Below are 18,436 nucleotides of genomic sequence, written 5' to 3'. Positions count from 1 at the left end.
AGCTCACTGCAAGCTCCGCGTCCCGGGTTTACGCCATTCTCCTGCCTCAGCCTCCCGAGTAGCTGGGACTACAGGCACCCGCCACCTTGCCCAGCTAGTTTTTTGTATTTTTTTTTTTAGTAGAGACGGGGTTTCACCGTTTTAGCCAGGATGATCTCGATCTCCTGACCTCGTGATCCGCCCATCTCGGCCTCCCAAAGTGCTGGGATTACAGGCTTGAGCCACCGCGCCCGGCCAGCCTATTTTTTTTCTTTTTTTTTTTTTTTTTGAGACAGTCTTGCTCTGCCACCCAGGCTGAAGGGCAGTGGCACTATCTCGGCTCACTGCAACCTCTGCCTCCTGGGTTCAAGTGATTCTCCTGTCTCAGCCTCCCAAGTAGCTGAGATTACAGGCGTGCGCCACCATGCCCGGCTAATTTTTGTATTTTTTTAGTACAGATGGGGTTTCACCATGTTGGCCAGGCTGGTCTCGAACTCCTGACCTCAGGTCATCCACCTACCCACCTTGGCCTCCCAAAGTGCTGGGATTACAGGTGTGAGCCACCATGCCTGGCTGGAGCCTATTTCTTAAACAGCCGAACCCTGTACTAAGAGCCCGAAAGAATAGCTAGGTGCCCTGCTAAGATACAAGTGTGGGCTTGGTCACTTTTCAGCTGTTCAGACGATCTGTGTCAAACACTCCTGTCCACGGGGCCAACCCCAACCACAGCCGGGACTGTCACTCTTGGTGACTCGTCTAGGCTGGCTCACAATAGGGTGTTATCCAAAGTCAGACACCCTAAGGGCATGTGTTTGTCATTCTGTGTTGGAAGGGCCCGCCGGTGGCATTAACCTTTGATTCCTGGCCCCAGCCACGCTGGCTCTCACTCAAGTACTTGGTCAGCCACTGAGATTCCAAACCCTTCGGCCATTCAGAGGCTGCTGATAGGTGCCACCGGGCCTGGGCTGCCAGGAGACGTAAGGATGGTCTGCGAGGTCTGCTGGACTGACACCGCCTCAGCGTGACCTTGGCTTCCGTGCCCAGTGCTTCCCAGTCTGTAGGCTGGCACCTCGTCTCCTCACGAGCTGCTTCCTATCGCAGCTTAAGCTTCAGCTCCTGCCAGGCCTCCCCCAGCCCTTCTACTCCACTGGGACAGCCCCTAGCGCCAGCTCCCGCAGCAGCCTGTGCTCACTCCAAGACGACACAAACAACTGATGTTTAGTTTTTGTTTGTGTGCTCTGCCTTCCCCATGAAGGCTGAGGAGTGGATGGGCTGTGTGTCACTCCCCACCATGTCCCTGGCGTCCAGCACTGTGCTGAGTGCACTTCAGGCCCAGTAAACCCCAGAGGGGTAATCCCGTGGGAGGCTGAGGTGGGCTGATCACCTGAGGTCAGGAGTTTGAGACCAGCCTGGCCAACATGGTGAAACCCTGCCTCTACTAAAAATACAAAAATTAGCTGGGCATAGTGGTGTGTGCCTGTGATCCCAGCTACTCGGGAGGCTGAGGTAGGAGAATCATTCGAACCTGGGAGGTGCAGGTTGCTATGAGCTGAGATCATGCCACTGCACTCCAGCTTGGGCAACAGAGCCAGACTCCGCCTCAAAAACAAAAACAAAAAACCCTAGAGGGAAGCCAACAAGCCTCAGAGCTCTATCCCCCAACACCCCATTTCTGAGGCTGCCTCCTTTGCTTCCGCGGTAACTTCCTGTGTGCTGTTTCTGTGTTGCAAGCATAGTCAAACCCTTCTTGAAAGTAGATGGGGCATAAACCACACACAGAACAGGTTTAGAGGGAGGCCGGGTGGAGAATCTTAGTTAAGAGCAGGCTGCACGCGGGTGCTGACCAAAGACTGGTTTCTGCAGAGGGAAACAGCGCAGCGCAGGTCCGCCTGTGCAGTGAGCTGGGATGGGTCTCAGGCAATCCCGGGGCCCTGAGTGCCTATCTCAGAGCCCCACGGCCCTGCCTGGCAATAGGCTGCTCCCCTCACCCTGGGGTCTACCTTGGCCAGCCGTGCCCGCTTGATCAGGTCATTGAGCTTCCTGAGGGCGGCGTTTCGGGGCAGAGACTGGATGTCCTTGAAGAGGTCCTGCTCCTCAGCCTCAAAGAGCTTGCGGTTGTCAGGGATGAGGAGCGGGTGGGACCAGAAGGAGCCGATGTAGACCCTGACCACCTCGGGGGTGTTGATGATCTTGCCCAGGGACCACATGAGGGCCCCGTACACCCGCATCAGCTGCTGTGTCTCGATCTGGTCTGCCTTGTTTAGCACCACGCGGATCTTGTCCTCATGGTTCTTCAGGGCCTTGATCACTTCTGAGAACTCATCGGAGATGTCCAGCTTGTGGGCGTCGAAGAGCAGGATGATGCGGTCCACACGCTCGGCGAACCACTCCAGGACTGCTGCAAAGTCATAGCCTGCGGGGAAGAGAAGGGAGAGCTCAGGGGTGCCAAGGGACCTGCTGCTCTGATGGCTCTCATCTCCAACCTGGCCTGGTATTTCTCAGCTAGAGATAGTTTTTAAAATTCCTACAGGCCGGGTGCAGTGGCTTACGCCTGTAATCCCAACACTTTGGGAGGCCAAGGTGGGAGGATCACAAGGTCATGAGTTTGAGACCAGCCTGGCCAACATAGTGAAACCCTGTCTCCACTAAAAATACATAAATTAGCCATGCCTGGTGGTTCGAGCCTGTAGTCCTAGCCTACTTGGGAGGCTGAGGCAGGAGAATCACTTGAACCCAGGAGGAGGAGGTTGTGGTGAGCTGAGATCTCACCACTGCACTCCAGCCTGTGCAACAGAGCAAGACTCCGTCTCTAAATAAAATAAAATAAAAGTCCTAGAAGGGGCCAGGCACAGTGGCTCAAGCCTGTAATCCCAGCATTTTGGGAGGCTGAGGTGGGTAGATCACCTGAGGCCAGGAGTTCGAGACCAGCCTGACCAACATGGTGAAGCCCCATCTCTACTGAGAATACAAAATTAGCCAGGCGTGGTGGTGGGCACCTGTAATCCCAGCTACTTGGGGGGCTGAGAGAGGAGAATCGCTTGAACCCAGGAGTGCAGTGAGCCAAGACCATGCCACTGCACTCCAGCCTGGGCAAGGAGAGAGAAACTGTCACACACACACAAAAAAAAAAAAAAGAAAGAAAAGAAAAAAGAAAAGGCCAGGCACAGTGGCTCACACCTGTAATCCCAACACTTTGGAAGCCAAGGTGGGTGGATCACAAGGTCAGGAGTTCAAGACCAGCCTGGCCAACATAGTGAAATCCCATCTCTACTAAAAATATAAAAATTAGCCTGGCGTGGTGGTAGGCACCTGTAATCCCAGTTACTCGAGAGGCTGAGGCGGGAGAATTGCTTGAACCTGGGCGGCAGAGGCTGCAGTGAGCTGAGATCACGCCACTGCACTCCAGCCTGGGCGACAGTGTGAGACTCCATCTCCAAAAAAAAAAAAAAAAAAAAAGCTGGGCGTGGTGGCGCATGCCTGTAGTCCTAGCTACTCAGGAGGCTGAGGCAGGAGAATTGCTGAACCTGGGAGGCAGAGGTTGCAGTGAGCCGAGATCACGCCACGGCACTCCAGCCTGTGTGACAGAGCGAGACTGTCTCAAAAAAAAAAAAAAAAATTCCTAGAAGGTGCTCATCTAGACAGTACAGCACCCTGAGGGCAGGATTATCTCCCCTATTCCTGCCCCCACCATAACACTCCCAACCCATGTAGCACTTGGCATAAACAGGTGCTAATGCAAAAGTCGTCCCATAGTGCAAGCTCTTAGGTGGGTCAGACGAGGGCGAGAGAGAGGAGACCCAGCACTGTGCTCAGCACAGCATAGATGGTAGAACATAGACTCCAGTGTTGCCACCTGCCAGCTGTGTGCCCTGGGAAGGCAGTGACAAGAGGTGCCTGCAACAGTAACTGCAGCTGCTCCTTGTTCAGTGCTGATGTGCCAGGCTCCCCATTTTGCAGGAATCTCACTTATTTTCTGCAACAAGGGTTGGCAAACTACAGCTCAGGAATCAAACCTGGCCCACCACCTGTTTGTATAAATAAAGTTTTATTGAAACACAGCCATGCTCATTTGTATTATCCATGGCTTCTTTTGTCTAACACAGCAGAGTTCAGTCGTTGTGATAGAAACTGCAAAGCTGTGAAAGGTCTGCAAAGCTGGAAGTATTAACTATCCAACCCTTACAGAAAAAGTTTGCTGACCTCTGCTCTACAAGAAGCCCAGGAAGTGCTACAAACCACTTCCCCTTCCTAGGTCTTAAATACTTCTCCAAAACAAAGTGGTTGGACTGGATAGACTCCAGCTTTAGGCTCTATATTCTTTTTTTAAAAAAAATTATATTCTTTTTTTTAGAGACAGGGTCTTGCTCTGTCACCCAGGCTGGAGTGCAGTGGCACAATCTTGGCTCACTGAACCTTGAACTCCTGGGCTCAAGCCATCCCCCCACCTTAGACTCCTGAGTAGCTGGGACTACAGGCATGTGCCACCATGTCTGGCTAATTTTTAAATTTTTATTTTTGTAGGTATGTTCAGCACTATGTCTATGCTGAACTCCTGGGCTCTAAGAGATCCTCCTGACTTGGCCTCCCAAAGTGTTGGGATGACAGGCCTGAGCCACTGTGTCTGGATTCTAAACTCTATTCTATATTGCTTCCCACCAACCCATTACGGCCCAATTAAGGCCCGCCAATTAAAGCAAACTCTGTCGCCTGTGGCAGAGACTGCTAACTGAAATTCCTCCTAAAGGAAGGAACTAGAAATAACTATCTAGTTTCAGCTGGATTCATGGCCTCCCAGCTTGAGATTGCATTTCCCAGCTTCCTTCAGCAGAAATGAACAAGGAAAGGAGCATGAGCCCTTTGTTGTTTTCTCCCTCCTGAGGACTGGGACACTGATGTGATGGGAGGAGCTGGAGGAAGCACCTTGGGTTCAGAGATGAAAGCTGCATGTTCAGAATGGCCTTGGACTGTTGTTTTTCACATAAACTATCGGCTATCTGACTTAAGCCAATGATTTTTGGGTCTCTGTAACAGTGGTTTAATTTAAATCCTACATGACAACTAGGCCTCTTCAAAATATTTCCACTTTAGCCTGGGCAACACAGCAAAATCCCAACTCTGCAAAGGTGGTACTGGCCTGTAGTCCCAGCTACTTGGGAGGCGAAGACAGGAGGATAACCTGAGCCCAGGAGGTTGAGGCTGCAGTGAGCTGTGATCATGCCACTACATTCCAGCCTGGGTGACAGAGTGACACCCTGTCTCAAAAACAAAACAAAACAAAACAAATCCTCACCTCTTCCTCTGCCCCTAGAGTAAAACCTCTGTCCTTCCCGGTCTAGGAAGAGTAAGGAGTGACAGGCGGGCCATGTGGAAACAAAGGCCCGGAGTCCTTGGGGAGCTTGGGCCCCACCCCCGAGGGGCCACGTCCTCTCTGCCTGATTCTGGGCAAGCCTCCACCTCCCTGGCTCAGTCTGCCCACAGGTCCCTGGCCACCCAAATGTAGGCCGGCCCTCTTCAGAAGCACGAAGTACTTCCCAGAGAGCAGTCAGGCTCTGGAAGTAAGTGGGAGAAGCCACTCCTGCACACAACAGTCTGACAGTCGCCCAGCTTGGACCCAAACCCGTCCTCACCCCACTGCCCACTCCTGGCATCCCCGTGAAAAACACTCACCACCCTCTCGCCAAGCTGGGGATGGACACGGGCACTCTCTAGACTGAGCGGGATAGAAAAACAGCAGCGAGGTGGGAGCTCCAAGGGAAAAGCAGCAGCTGGACAGGGTCGCCCACGGCGATGGGAGGGCAGCCCTGCTGTACCCCAGCGGGAGCTGCTGCTGACTCCACCACCGCACGGGCTCCCCCTTGGTGGCATCCGCTGCTCCCACCCTGCAAAGCCCTCCAGGGCGAAAGCAGGTCCACAGCCCAGGCTCCCGAGAGGCTGCCTCCATGCACAAGCACGCCAAGATAAACGGCACTACCGGGTGTGCAGAGCCAAGCTCGTTCATGGGATAAACACTCCCGCCGCCCGCCCCGGCCCCAGGCCCAAGCGTGCTTGGCGCCATCTGTGAGCCCAAAGCCACAGGGGCGCAGAGCCCCTCCCCACACCTGGTGCTCCCAGAAGGAACTCAGGCCACTAAGATGGCTCTGCACTTCACTCCCGCCCCCTGCCACTGACTCTGTGACCTGAAGTTCTTTTCTTAAACTTCTCAGTTACTTTGTCCATCTGTGAAATTTAAATACCAATTCCTCGGCCGGCGCTATTCCTCGGCCGGCGCTCGGCGCTGCAGGGGGAGGGCATGTGGGAGCACTGGGCCTCCAGCCCAGGACCCGGCAGGGACAGCCTTCTGCGCAGGCCGGGGCCGGGGAAGCCAGGGCTCTGTGGGAACAAGGGGACAGCGGCCTGGGACCCATCATCGGTCAAGGACTTTCATCCTTGAGCAAAGTCACCAAAACGTAAGGAAAATCCCAAATCCGCAGCTTCAGCCACACAGCCTCGGCAGCCTCTCCACAGGTGATGTGCGACCATTCCCTGCCCCAGCCCAACAGGAAATAGGGCTCTCGGACCAGAAGCAGCCCTGAGGGCCAAGCTTCTCAACAGGGCAGGAGTGCAGGGAAGCCGGGGTCCTGGCCTCCAGCCTGGGCAGGGAGGCCCGGTCAGCCTTCCAGAGGCTTAGGCGGATGGTCGGAGACAGCAGAACTGCCAGGTTCCCTGTGCCCAGAAGGTGTGGAAGGGCATCGCGCCAGGGCACCTCATGCCACCACAGGCTCCTGCTTCCAAAGTACGAGGCCCCGGGCACCCGGACTCCCTGCAGCTGGCTCCGAGCTCCACAGGAGGGGATGCCCAAAGGGTGAAGTCTCAGCAGAAAACCAGAAAGAGAGGCCAAGGGCAACATGAGGGAAGCAGGGGCAGGGAGAGGCCGCCTCTGCCCCTGGAGCCACCAGGCCACACTAGCTGAGCCTGCAGGGCCTGCCTGGGGCCCGCAGCCCACAACCTTTTATGGCCAGCTCTGGGAACGCAGGTCAGTACTGAAAAGGCGATGACTCAAGGACTGAGGCTCCTCGCTCAGCAAAAAGGGGGCCCAACTGCTCCCCTCGACAAATCATTTGTCTTCAGCCCGCCACAAGCTGAAACTAGAATTCACACAGCTGGGGAGGCTGTGATGCCAAAACTGAGTTCTTGGGAATAAGGGCGCCCTGACGGGCTGTGCTCAGCCCATGTTAGCTTTGGCCTGGGAGTCAGGACGGCGCCTGGGGAGCTGAGGTCACCCTCCCAAACTCCACCCAGCAAGGCCCCACTCCCGCCTCCCCCTGGATGGCTGGGGGACCCTGGGGAAAGAGAGAAAAAAGAGGAGAAGGAAGAGTGAGCACTCCAAAACTCCCTGCCCCAGGTCAAGGAGCCCAGCCCCACCTGCCCCGAAACCCAGTTACTGGCCATCATCTCAAGTTGGACTCAACAGAGGTAAGTCCATTTTTTTGCAGGTGAATAACATTTCCTGTTTATTACAGAAAATGTGCTTTTGCTGTGAGGGAAACACAGTGACCGGCCAGCCACACCCACAGGTGACAAAAAAGGGCCACAGCACTCAGGCCTGTGCCACGCAGGCATGTGACCAGGTAACTGCAAGCCCCACCAGCTCCTCCAGTGCTCCTTAGCCCACCAGGCCCTCACTGCCCTCAAAGCACCTCACTCAGTCTTTTTTTTTTTTTTTTTTTTTTTTTTTTGAGACGGAGTCTCGCGCTGTGTCACCCAGGCTGGAGTGCAGTGGCGCGATCTCAGCTCACTGCAAGCTCCGCCTCCCAGGTTCACGCCATTCTCCTGCCTCAGCCTCCTGAGTAGCTGGGACTACAGGCGCCCACCACCACGCCCGGCTAGTTTTTTGTATTTTTAGTAGAGACAGGGTTTCACCGTGTTAGCCAGGATGGTCTCGATCTCCTGACCTCGTGATCCACCCGCCTCGGCCTCCCAAAGTGCTGGGATTACAGGCTTGAGCCACCGCGCCCGGCCACGCACCTCACTCAGTCTTAAAGACGCCGGGTTTCAAGAGGTGCCAAAGGCTACCCCGCACAGCAGGAGCACCGAGCCACTCTCTGGATCAGAGCTGGACGGCTGGTGACAAGTACAGAACAGGGCTTGCCAGCACCCCTGGCACTGCCCAAGGCAACAAGCCTTCAGGCTTTGGAACCCACCAAGGGAGGGGCCTTGCTGTTAGCTTGACTAGCTCAGGCCCCGGTGGGAGTGACAGAACTGACACCTAGCAAAAGGACACAGAAAACATGGCCCAAGCTGGTGGGCTGGAGAGAAAGGCCTGCCTGCAGAGGGAGTGGTTTTAGTGAGTAAAAGCCAGAGCCCCCTCTGATAAGGGATCATGAGCCACCAGGAAGCTCTGGCTCAGAAAATCCTGGGACCTGGAAGACAGGATGCTAAGTGATGAAATAAGCCTGTCACCTTTTCCAAAGATGACACACACGTAGCCAACAAGCATATGAAAAAATACTCATCACTAATCATTAGAGAAATGCAAATCAAACCACAATGAGACACCATCTCATAACAGTCAGAATGACTATTATTAAAACGTCTAAAAGCAACAGATGCTGGTGAGGTTGTAGAGAGAAGGGAACATTTATACGCTGCTGGTAGGAATCTAACCAGTTCCACCACCGTGGAAAGCAGCTTGGCAATTTCTGAAAGAACTTAAAACAGAACTACCATTCGACTCAGCAATCGCATTACTAGGCATAAACCCTAAAGAACAGAAATCATTCTGCCATAAGGACACATGCACACATGTCCATTGTAGCACTATTCATGATAGCGAAGATGGAATCCACCAAAATACTCATCAACAGTAGACTGGATAAAGAAAACATGGTACATATACCACATAGAATACTACGCAGCCATAAAAAGGAACAAGATCATGACCTTTGCAGCAACACGGATGGAGCTGGAGACCATTATCCTCCGCAAACTAACACTGGAACAGAAAACCAAATACCGCATGTTCTCACTTACCCATGGGCGCGAAACATCAAGTACACATTGCAACAAAGAAGAGAACAATAGACACCAGGGCCTACTTGAGGGTGGAATGGGTGAGGACAGAAAAACTGCCTAGCAGGCTGGGCATGGTGGCGCACACTTGTAATTGCAGCACTTTGGGAGGCTGAGGCAGGAGGACTGCTTGAGCCCAGCCTGTGCAACATAGCGAGACCCCCTCTCTACAAAAATTTTAAAAATTTGGGTGTGGTGGCACGCATCTGTATTCCCAGCTACTTGGGACGCTGATGTAAGAGGATTGTTTGGGCCTGGGAGGTTGAGGCTACAGTGAGCTGTGATTATGCCACTGCACTCCAAGCCTGGGTGACAGAGCGAGACCTTGTCTCCAAAAAAAAAAAAAAGAAAAGAAAACTGCCTATCGGATACTATGCTTATTACCTGGGTGATGAAATAATCTGTACACCAAACCCCACCACACTCCATTTAACTGTATAACAAATCTGTACATGTACCCCTGAACCTAAAATGAAAGTTTTTTTAAAACATCCTGTCACAAAAGGATACGGCACTGTAGGATTCCACTCACAGGAGATACCAGGAGAAATCAAGTGCACAGAAAAGGAATATAGAATGGGGAGTGCAGGGGCTGCGGGGAGCAGGGAGGGGAGCTGGTGTGGAGCAGGAAGAGTTTCCCTTTGGGAACTGAAGAACTTTGGAGCTGGATGGTGGTGACAGCTGAACAATGAAGAACGTGTTAAATGCCAGTGAAATGCATACCTATAAATAGTTAAAATCTACTTTTCTGGGGTGCATGACCAAAAAATGTGGTTAAAATGAGGCCGGGTGTAGTGGGTCACACCTGTAATCCCAGTGCTTTGGGAGGCCAAGGCGGGCTGATCACCTGAGGTCAGGAGTTCAAGACCAGCCTGACCAACATGGTGAAACCCCGTCTCTACTAAAAATACAAAAATTAGGCAGGTGTGGTGCTGTGTGCCTGTAATCCCAGCTACCCAAGAGGCTGAGGCAGGAGAACCGCTGGAACTCAGGAGGCAGAGGCTGCAGTGAGCCGAGATTGTACCTCTACACTCCGGCCCGGGCAACAGAGCAAGACTTTGTCTCGGGAAAAAAAAAAAATGCTGGGCGCGGTGGCTCATGCCAGCAGTCCCAGCACTTTGGGAGGCCAAGGTGGGCGAATTACCTGAAGTCAGGAGTTTGAGACCAGCCTGGTCAACATGGTGAAACCCCGTCTCTACTAAAAATACAAAACTTAGCCGGGCATGGTGGCGCACACCTGTAATCCCAGCTACTTGGGAGGCTGAGGCAGGAGAATCACTTGAACCTGGCAGGCGGAGACTGCAGTGAGCCAAGATCACGCCATTGCACTCCAGCCTGGGCAACAAGAGTGAAACTCCATCTCCCCCAGAAAAAAAAAAGATTAAAATGGTAAATATTATATGTTAGGTGTACTTTATCACAATTTTTAAAAACGAAAACGAGAAGTCCTGGGGGTGTGGGACGAAAGAACAGAGCGGCTCCAGGCAACCAGGCTGAGCCAGGCGTGGCACCTCAGGGTAGCGCGCACGCAGGTGCCTCTCATGGCGACCCACATCCCGCCCAGCCTCCTCCAGGCCACTGTGGCTCTGGGGTCCTCTCTCCAGGCGCTGGCCTCAGAGGATCTGCCTTTCTGACAACAGCCAGACCATGTTTCCCGCCAGGGCAGAAGGGGAAAAGGGAGGTTCTCAGGCCTCCCTGCCCTACCCCGGCAGCCTCCAAAACACAGGTAGTTCCAGCCGCAGGGGGAAAAGCTGCTTTATACATTCCAAAGATTTCTAGAACATGAAACAATAGAGGGTTTGTCTTCAATCAACTTTTGTTTCCTGTCATTCAAGCTGCGTGGGCTTCGGTATTTCTCGCCCTAGCTCTCCATCACACAGGTTTCCAACGCGCGCTGGGCCCAGAAAAACAAAACAGAGATCCAGGAACTAAGAGGAATCCGTACCCGAGGCCTCGTTCCTGGGCTTGCTCAGGCTGACGCTGCTCGGGAAGGGTTTTCCAGGGGAGCACAGAGGCGCCTCCATTCCTCAGCTTTACCTGAGAGCAACAGCAGCACACACCCACACAAAGCATGAACTTGACTCAAAACTGCCCCAGGTGGAACAACCCAGGCGCCCCTGACAGGTGAACGGATGACAACTGATGGTGCATCCCTATGATGGGACAAGGACCCCCAACAAAGAGGAGCGGGCCACGGGTGCTCTCAAACACACGGATGCAGCTCAGAAGCATCCTGCTAAGTGAAGGTGGAAGCAAAAGGCTTCATCCTGTATGATTCCATTTAGGTACATTCCGGAAAAGGCAAAAGTCAGTGGGCTGCCTGGGACCAGGAGTGACTATAAGGGGCACGGGAACTTTCGGACAATGGGAATGCTCTGTGTCATGGTGGTGGCCGTCCAGGAATGCTTTGTACAGCCGGGCACCTGAGGAGGGTGGACTTCACTACACACAACGTAGACCCCAGCAAATCAGACAGGAGCAGAAAAGAGGGGCGGGAGGGGGCAGAGGAGCTCTGGAATCAGGCCCACATTTCCATCCTGAACCTTTTACTCAACAACCAGCTGTATGGCCCAGCAGGCCTCTGCTCTCAGAACCTCGGTTCCCAGCTTCTCAATCTGTAACATGAAGACAGTAGGTTTCCAGCTCGGAGGGCCGCGGGAGGATGGAGTGAGCCTGGCACACTGCAAGCAGGAGTAAATGTTTGCTCTTATTTACTCGCAGGATTTGTATTTTGGGCTTAAGAAGCTCAGATTCTGATGGGTGTGTAGGCAAGGACTTCAAACGCATGAAGAATGCCTCATCCCCCAAATATAAACGGAATGTTTGCAGGCGCCTGGCCAGCTGCTCCCCAGCCCACCGCCAGTGCGCAGCCTGGGGAACAGGTGCCGAGCGCAGGCAGCGCCTGGTACGCCTCCTCTGCGGCAGAGCCTGCACGCCCCCAGCAGAGGCTGAGGCCAAAAGCTGTCTTGGCATCCTGGCCTGCTGGGCCACAGAGGGAGGCCACAGTCAGGTGGGACGAGCAGGGGGTTTCGGGAGGCCTGGAGCTGGGAGCAAAGGAGGGCCTGGAACCCAATGGGAAACCCCGGCTGAGTCAGCGCTGCCCTGATACTCCCCAGGATGTTACTCAGATCATAGTCTGGAAAGCCCTGGGCTTTTCAATCTGTTGACTATGAACCAGCTGACACTTGAACACTTAATTGTACACCAGGCACTAAGGCAAGAGCTTAACATGTAAATTCCAGTAATCTACAATAACCGGAGCAGCTGTGCTCTTTCCTGATGGACTGATGCAGTTCTCAGGGACTATGGCAACTCCCTACAGCCACCCAGCTCCCCAAGTACTGATGTGGGACTTGAACTTCTGATCTACCTGTGCTGTGGATGCTGAATCCAAGAAGGACACAGCACCTGGCCTGGCTCACGGCCTTTGGGCTGCCCCTGGGAGCATTTGATGGTCTTCGGAGCACCCTGGTGAAACCCCGGCCTGGGGGGGCTGCTGGCAGCGGCATCTCCACCTCAGGAGGTGTCGGCAGCAAGTGGGGGCGGCCCACGGTGCAGGCCTGCCTCTGGGCCAGAGGGCTCATGACACACAGGTGGGAGTGTGGGCAGGGAGGCCCCATCCAACAACTAAGGATCAGGACAGCTCCCAGGATTAGAGGGAGCCTGCAGACCACCAGAGGGCAAACGAGAGCCCAGGCCACCAGGCTCCCTGGATAGCCCAAGGGGTCATTTATGGCTGGAGACAGGGAACAGGGAAGACAATACCAGCACTGCTGTTCAAAGCCCCAGACCTCAGGTCCATTTCAGGACTGGAGTCTAACCTTGGGCGGGAGAGAAACAGAGGGTGGCCTCTGTGTGTCTCAGGACGGCTAAGAAGACCTCCACAGTAATGACCCAACCAGGGCAAAGATCTGTCTGACCCAAGCTCTCGGCACTCCTGGACCCGCAGCTTTCACGCCAAGGTGCCCATCTCAGCTCTGCCACAGCAGGAGCACAGCCCCTGCCTGGGTCCAAATCCTAGCGCCGACACTTGCTGGCCTCGCTGTCATCTTAGGCCAATTACTTAACTTTCCTAAGCGCCTGCTTCCTCCTCTGAAAGGCAGGAGCTTCCTCCTAGATGCAGCAGCTGTGATAACTCAGTGGAGCTCACTGACGTGGCAGTGGCCAGCAGAAAGTCAGACACAAAGCTGGCCAGGTCTCCGATCTGCTACTGCAAGTTGAAGCAACACTACCCTGCCGATACAGCTTTCATGGGGAGATTGAGGCACAAAAACTCCCGCTTTGTTCACAGTTGCCTAGTGACCACGATGGGGAACGAACTGGCCGGGCTGCCCACAGAGGCCCCGCCAGGGGATGACTCGGCATCCAGGCACTGCCGGGACCACGCAATTGGTCGGCAGCCCCTGGAGCCAAGGGCACTACCCCTGCCAGGCCCAGCTGCCCTTTGTGCCCTTATCAGTCACACAGGCAGCACTCAAGAATGAACGCAGCCCCCAGAGGCCACCTTTCTCTGCTGACACAGGAGAATAGTATCTTTAAAGTCACTCAGATTAGCACACAGGCAAAGGCAGCCCGAGAGACCCCAACCCGGCCCCCTTCTCGTCCCTGAGGCAGTCCTCAGGGATCCCTGACAGAGCCCGGCTGCATCCTGACCGCTTTGGGCCTGCACCAGCCCACCTTATCTTTCCAGACCGTGTTTCCTGCACACATTAGGACCATGGGGAAAGGGGAAAAAGAGTCAGGAGAGGCCAGGAGGGGCCAGACGGGGTGGGAAATGGAAGTAAATGAAATCAGCAACCCCAATGTCCATCCACGGCCTCCACAAGGACATGTTTCCAGGGAACGGGCTGGCAGGACAGGGGAGGCGTGTCACGCCGGGGCCCATGTGCGTGCTCTGCCGGCCCTATCTTTCTGAAAGGGAAACACCTGCCTTCCACGCCACCAGCAAAGGCAGTAGTAGGCAGCCAGCCGTGCCGGGAACGCACTGCTTGACTCCGACTTCCTCTGCTGGACAGGTCACACGGGCCTTTCCATGACTGACGGGCGTGGCCTCCGGAAACAGAAATCCACTCCTCCTGTGTCCACCTAGTGGGGCTCATCCTGGAGTTTACACCTAGCACCTCCAAGAGGTACTGAGCGATGCTTTCTCCTGACAATACAACACCATCATTCAAACCCTAACCAGGTAACTTTCAGTAAGACACATCTAAACCAAGGCCGCCAGGGCTATGGAGGAAAAGAAATGGTCTAGTAAAATCGGTTTGATCTTCTGCTACTTCACAGCAGGAAACCCCTCCTCCAATCAGAGTGATGTACTTCTCTTTCAGCCACCAGCTCCTTCCTGCCCATGATGGCTAGAGATGACCTTCTGTGGATATAGGGGAGCCTGGCCTCTCAGGGATGCAGAGGGGCCACACTTTGCGCCTGGAGGGGACAGGGAGGCCACACAGGCAGAACAGGTCAGCACACTGACAGCAGCCTTGTGTCCTGCTGGCTTGCTCCTCCAACCTGTCATCTGCACAAGCAACTCCAAGGCAGGGACCACAAGGCAACACCTACGTCCATCCCTTGCTCCCAATCAAAATGCCATGTTGTGTCTGCAGATCCACTGATATGGAGCATACACTTTGGTGCTTGTCCCAGAGACAGCCAGTGTAGACACCTCTGCCTGCCTCTTTCCTACCAGGGAAAGGAAGCAGAGGAAGTAAGCGGTGGGGAGAGAGTGTCTCAGAGGGCAAGGGTCAAGGCAAGCAACACAAGACATACAACCCCAGCCGAGCACGATGACCCGCACCGGTGGGCCCAGTTACTCGGGAGACTAAGGTAGAAGGATCGCTTGAGCCCAAAAGTTCAAGGCTGTGATGATGCTTTGAGAGGCTGAAGCAGGCGGATCACCTGAGGTCAGGAGTTCAAGACCAGCCAGCCCAACATGGTGAAATCCCATCTCTACTAAAAATATAAAAATTAGCTGGGCATGTGTGGCGCACACCTGTAATCCCAGCTACTTGGGAGGCTAAGGCAGGAGGATTGCTTGAACCAGGGAGTAGGAGGTTGCAGTGAACCGAGATCACACAATTGCACTCCAGTCTGGGCGACACAGTGAGACTCTGTCTCAAAAAAAAAAACAAAAACAAAAACAAAAAAAAAGTAACTTATTCAGATTTTCTGACCTTGCTTTGGCAAACGACAGGGTTTTTGCTTATCAGGTATTTACTAAAACTAGGTTGGAACAATAATAGCAGTAAGAAATAAAAATACTAGCCCTCGCCTTACTTTTTTTCTTTTAGAAAGGGTCTCCAAATCTACTCCCTTGGACTCCTAGGAGCGTCACTATCACCAGGGGTGGGAGAATCTAACAGCTTAACTGGCAGCTATGAAACCAGATGAGGGGCAATGATTTCAGTACACTCTGATGCAATCCCACACGGGCAAGGCCCGCAAGGCTGGAAGGAAAGAGAAGCAAGGTTTCTCAGCTCCAAGAACAGAGTCCCCAGGCCCTCAGAGCCCCAGCAGAGAGACACGTGCACCCCAAATCCTAGCTGCCAGCTTTGACTGCAAGGCTTACGCACCACAGGCCAGTCCAGAGGGTAAGGGACACGGGAAAGATCTGCAAGTTAATCATCAACAAACTTGCTCCCTTGTCCTCAACCCCTCTTTGAGTTTGATCTTATTTCATTTTCACATTTGGAGCTGTAGACTCCACTCCACCTGCCAGGTACCAGCCTACCCTCAAGCTCCTCCCAGAAAGCATCAGGCCCCAAAGTGCCCCACCCTTCTGCGAAAAAGGGGCAGTGACAGATGGGAGGACCCAGTTCAGGCTCATCCTGAAACAGATCTTCAAAAGAGCTTGGCAGAATCTAGGCAGGAGTTTACACAATTGGAATGGGCATGGCGCACTACTGCACAGCATGAAGGCCTCAGCCAGGGAGGCTGCTATCAACCTCTAAACAAATATAAGCAAACTTCCACCAGCCCCTAACTGTTCCATGAATTTCTACCAGCTTCTCCTTTTGCTTGGCTCTCTCTCAGTCCTGCTGGACTCGTGAGGAATGTATATGGCTTTGGGGGAGGCAAAGGTTTTTAAACACAGACTAAGGCTAATAAGCTCTGGGGACCAGGGGCTTGTTCACAGTCAGCAATACTTCCTGCACCCTCACAGCATGGCCCAAGGCCATTCTGATCCTGTTGTTTCCAGCATGCCCCAAGGGTTCAAAAGCATGACAGCCACACAAGATTGGCTGCAGTCTCACCATGGTTGCTCCCATCGCCTGGGCCTAGGGAGCCAAGGAAGAAAGCAGCTCCCGCCCTTTCAGTGCACAGAGCACTGTGGAGATGGGAGGCTGATGTAAAATGGGTTCTTACTCAGACACATGTTTTTTTTTTTTTTTTTTTTGAGATGGAGTCTCGCTCCGTCACCCAGGCTGGAGTGTAGTCGCACAATCTCGACTCACTGCAAGCTCCGCCTCCCAGGTTCACACCATTCTCCTGCTTCAGACTCCTGAGTAGCTGGGACTACAGGTGCCTGCCACCACACCCGGCTAATTTTTTCTATTTTTTAGTAGAGATGGGGTTTCACCATGTTAGCTAGGATGGTCTCAATCTCCTGACCTCATGATCTGCCCGCCTCGGCCTCCCAAAGTGCTGGGATTACAGGCATGAGCCACCACACCCGGCCACATTTTTTTTTAGAAAGCCTGAGACTGGAAGAAATCTTGAGGGCAGCTGGGCGCGGTGGCTCACACCTGTAATCCCAGCACTTTGGGAGGCCAAGGTGGGCAGATCACGAGGTCAGGAGTTTGAGACCAGCCTGGCCAATATAGTGAAACCCCATCTCTACTAAAAATACGAAAATTAGCCAGGCGTGGTGGCAGGCACCTGTAGTCCCAGCTACTCAAGAGGCTGAGGCAGGAGAATGGCTTGAACCTGGGAGGCGGAGGTTGTAGAGAGCCGAGATCGCGCCACTGCACTCTAGCCTGGGTGACAGAGTAAGACTCCGTCTCAGGAAAAAAAAAAAAAAAAAAATGGAGAAATCTCAAAGGCAGCATCTGAACCAGGTTGCAGATCTTAGAGAGAAGGATCTGTGACAAAGCCAGCGGCCGAGCTGCAGTCAGAGCTGTTTACCTCTGCTGATCCGCTGCTTCTCTCCAGACAGGATTCCGGGCGTGTCGATGATGCTGATACTGTCCAGGACAGGGTTGGGCAGCTGGGCACACATGAACCTACACGAGAGCAAGAGCCAGAAGAGAGGCATCAAGACACAGTCATTGCTGCTCCGGACACAACAAAGGGCTCTCTGTACTCCTTCGCTCCATCTGTGGCTTCCTCTCCTGAAGCGGGGAACTGACAGGTGGTTTTCTATTGTCTTAGTTTCCAGGGGTGGCCGGCAAATTGTACAGACTTTCTCAACCAGGAATGCAACCAGCAGGCTCAAACTGACCCACATCGGCACTTCCTCACATTTACTTTTCCCCTAGAGTTTGAGAGATCAACTTTCAAGCTGCTGACTTGCTAGTGAAAACTATGCAAGCCTAGGTCACCATTCAATTCAGAGGGGAGACAGAAGGTCACACTGGGACCTTGAAATCCCATCTTTCCACCACTTGGCTAAATGTCCACATTGAAGAGAGCTGGCCCCTTCCTACTACTGCTACGGCCAGCCCTGCCCTTTCAACCAGCCGCTCGGGTGAGGGAATTGAAACGGACGGCGGGCAAAAGCTGGGGACCACACAGGCTGGTAGACGGTGGGACGGAGAAGCACAGACACCCTATTCTCTGAAAGTCGGAGCAGGCTCAGGAAGAACAAGGCCATGGAGAGGCTGGCGACTTGTGGGCCAGGGCTTAGCGACACACATCTGAGTTTCGCACTAAGCTTGTAACAGCCCAGAAAGGCAAGCGCAGTCCCAGTTGAGAGCAGGGATCCCTCACTGGACACAGAAAAAGCTCCTTTAAAAAATTCTCTGAAAGGCCAGGCGTGGTGGCTCACGCCTATAATCCTAGTACATTGGGAGGCCAAGGTGGGCGGATCACTTGAGGTCAGGAGTTCAAGACCAGCCCGGCCAACATGGTGAAACCCCATCTCTACTCAAAATTAAAAAATTGGCCGGGCGCGGTGGCTCAAGCCTGTAATCCCAGCACTTTGGGAGGCCAAGGCGGGTGGATCACGAGATCAGGAGATCGAGACCATCCGGGCTAACATGGTGAAACCCCGTCTCTACTAAAAATACAAAAAACTAGCCGGGCGTGGTGGCGGGCGCCTGTAGTCCCAGCTACTCGGAGGCTGAGGCAGGAGAATGGCGTGAACCTGGGAGGCGGAGCTTGCAGTGAGCCGAGATCGCGCCACTGCACTCCAGCCTGGGTGACACAGCGCGAGACTCCGTCTCAAAAAAAAAAAAAAAAAAAAAAAAAATTA

The 18,436-nt window shown here is 53.7% G+C and overlaps 1 protein-coding gene across 2 annotated transcripts in view; it reads right to left on the bottom strand.

The window, feature by feature from the left end:
• The window catches only part of EHD1 (EH domain containing 1), a 28,568-nt gene that overhangs the window by 5,453 nt on the left and 4,679 nt on the right, over positions 1–18,436 (bottom strand). For both annotated transcript variants that reach the window (XM_025358390.1, XM_025358389.1), the window contains 2 exons: positions 17,149–17,246; positions 1,980–2,392 (listed from right to left, as the gene is read on the bottom strand). In XM_025358390.1, coding sequence (XP_025214175.1) covers positions 1,980–2,392; positions 17,149–17,246 — 511 coding nt within the window. The remainder of the gene's footprint in view (positions 1–1,979; positions 2,393–17,148; positions 17,247–18,436) is intronic.

Source organism: Theropithecus gelada, chromosome 14 (genome assembly GCF_003255815.1).
Source record: "Theropithecus gelada isolate Dixy chromosome 14, Tgel_1.0, whole genome shotgun sequence".
Taxonomy (NCBI): Eukaryota; Metazoa; Chordata; class Mammalia; order Primates; family Cercopithecidae; genus Theropithecus; species Theropithecus gelada.
This window is presented reverse-complemented; position numbering and strand designations above follow the sequence as displayed.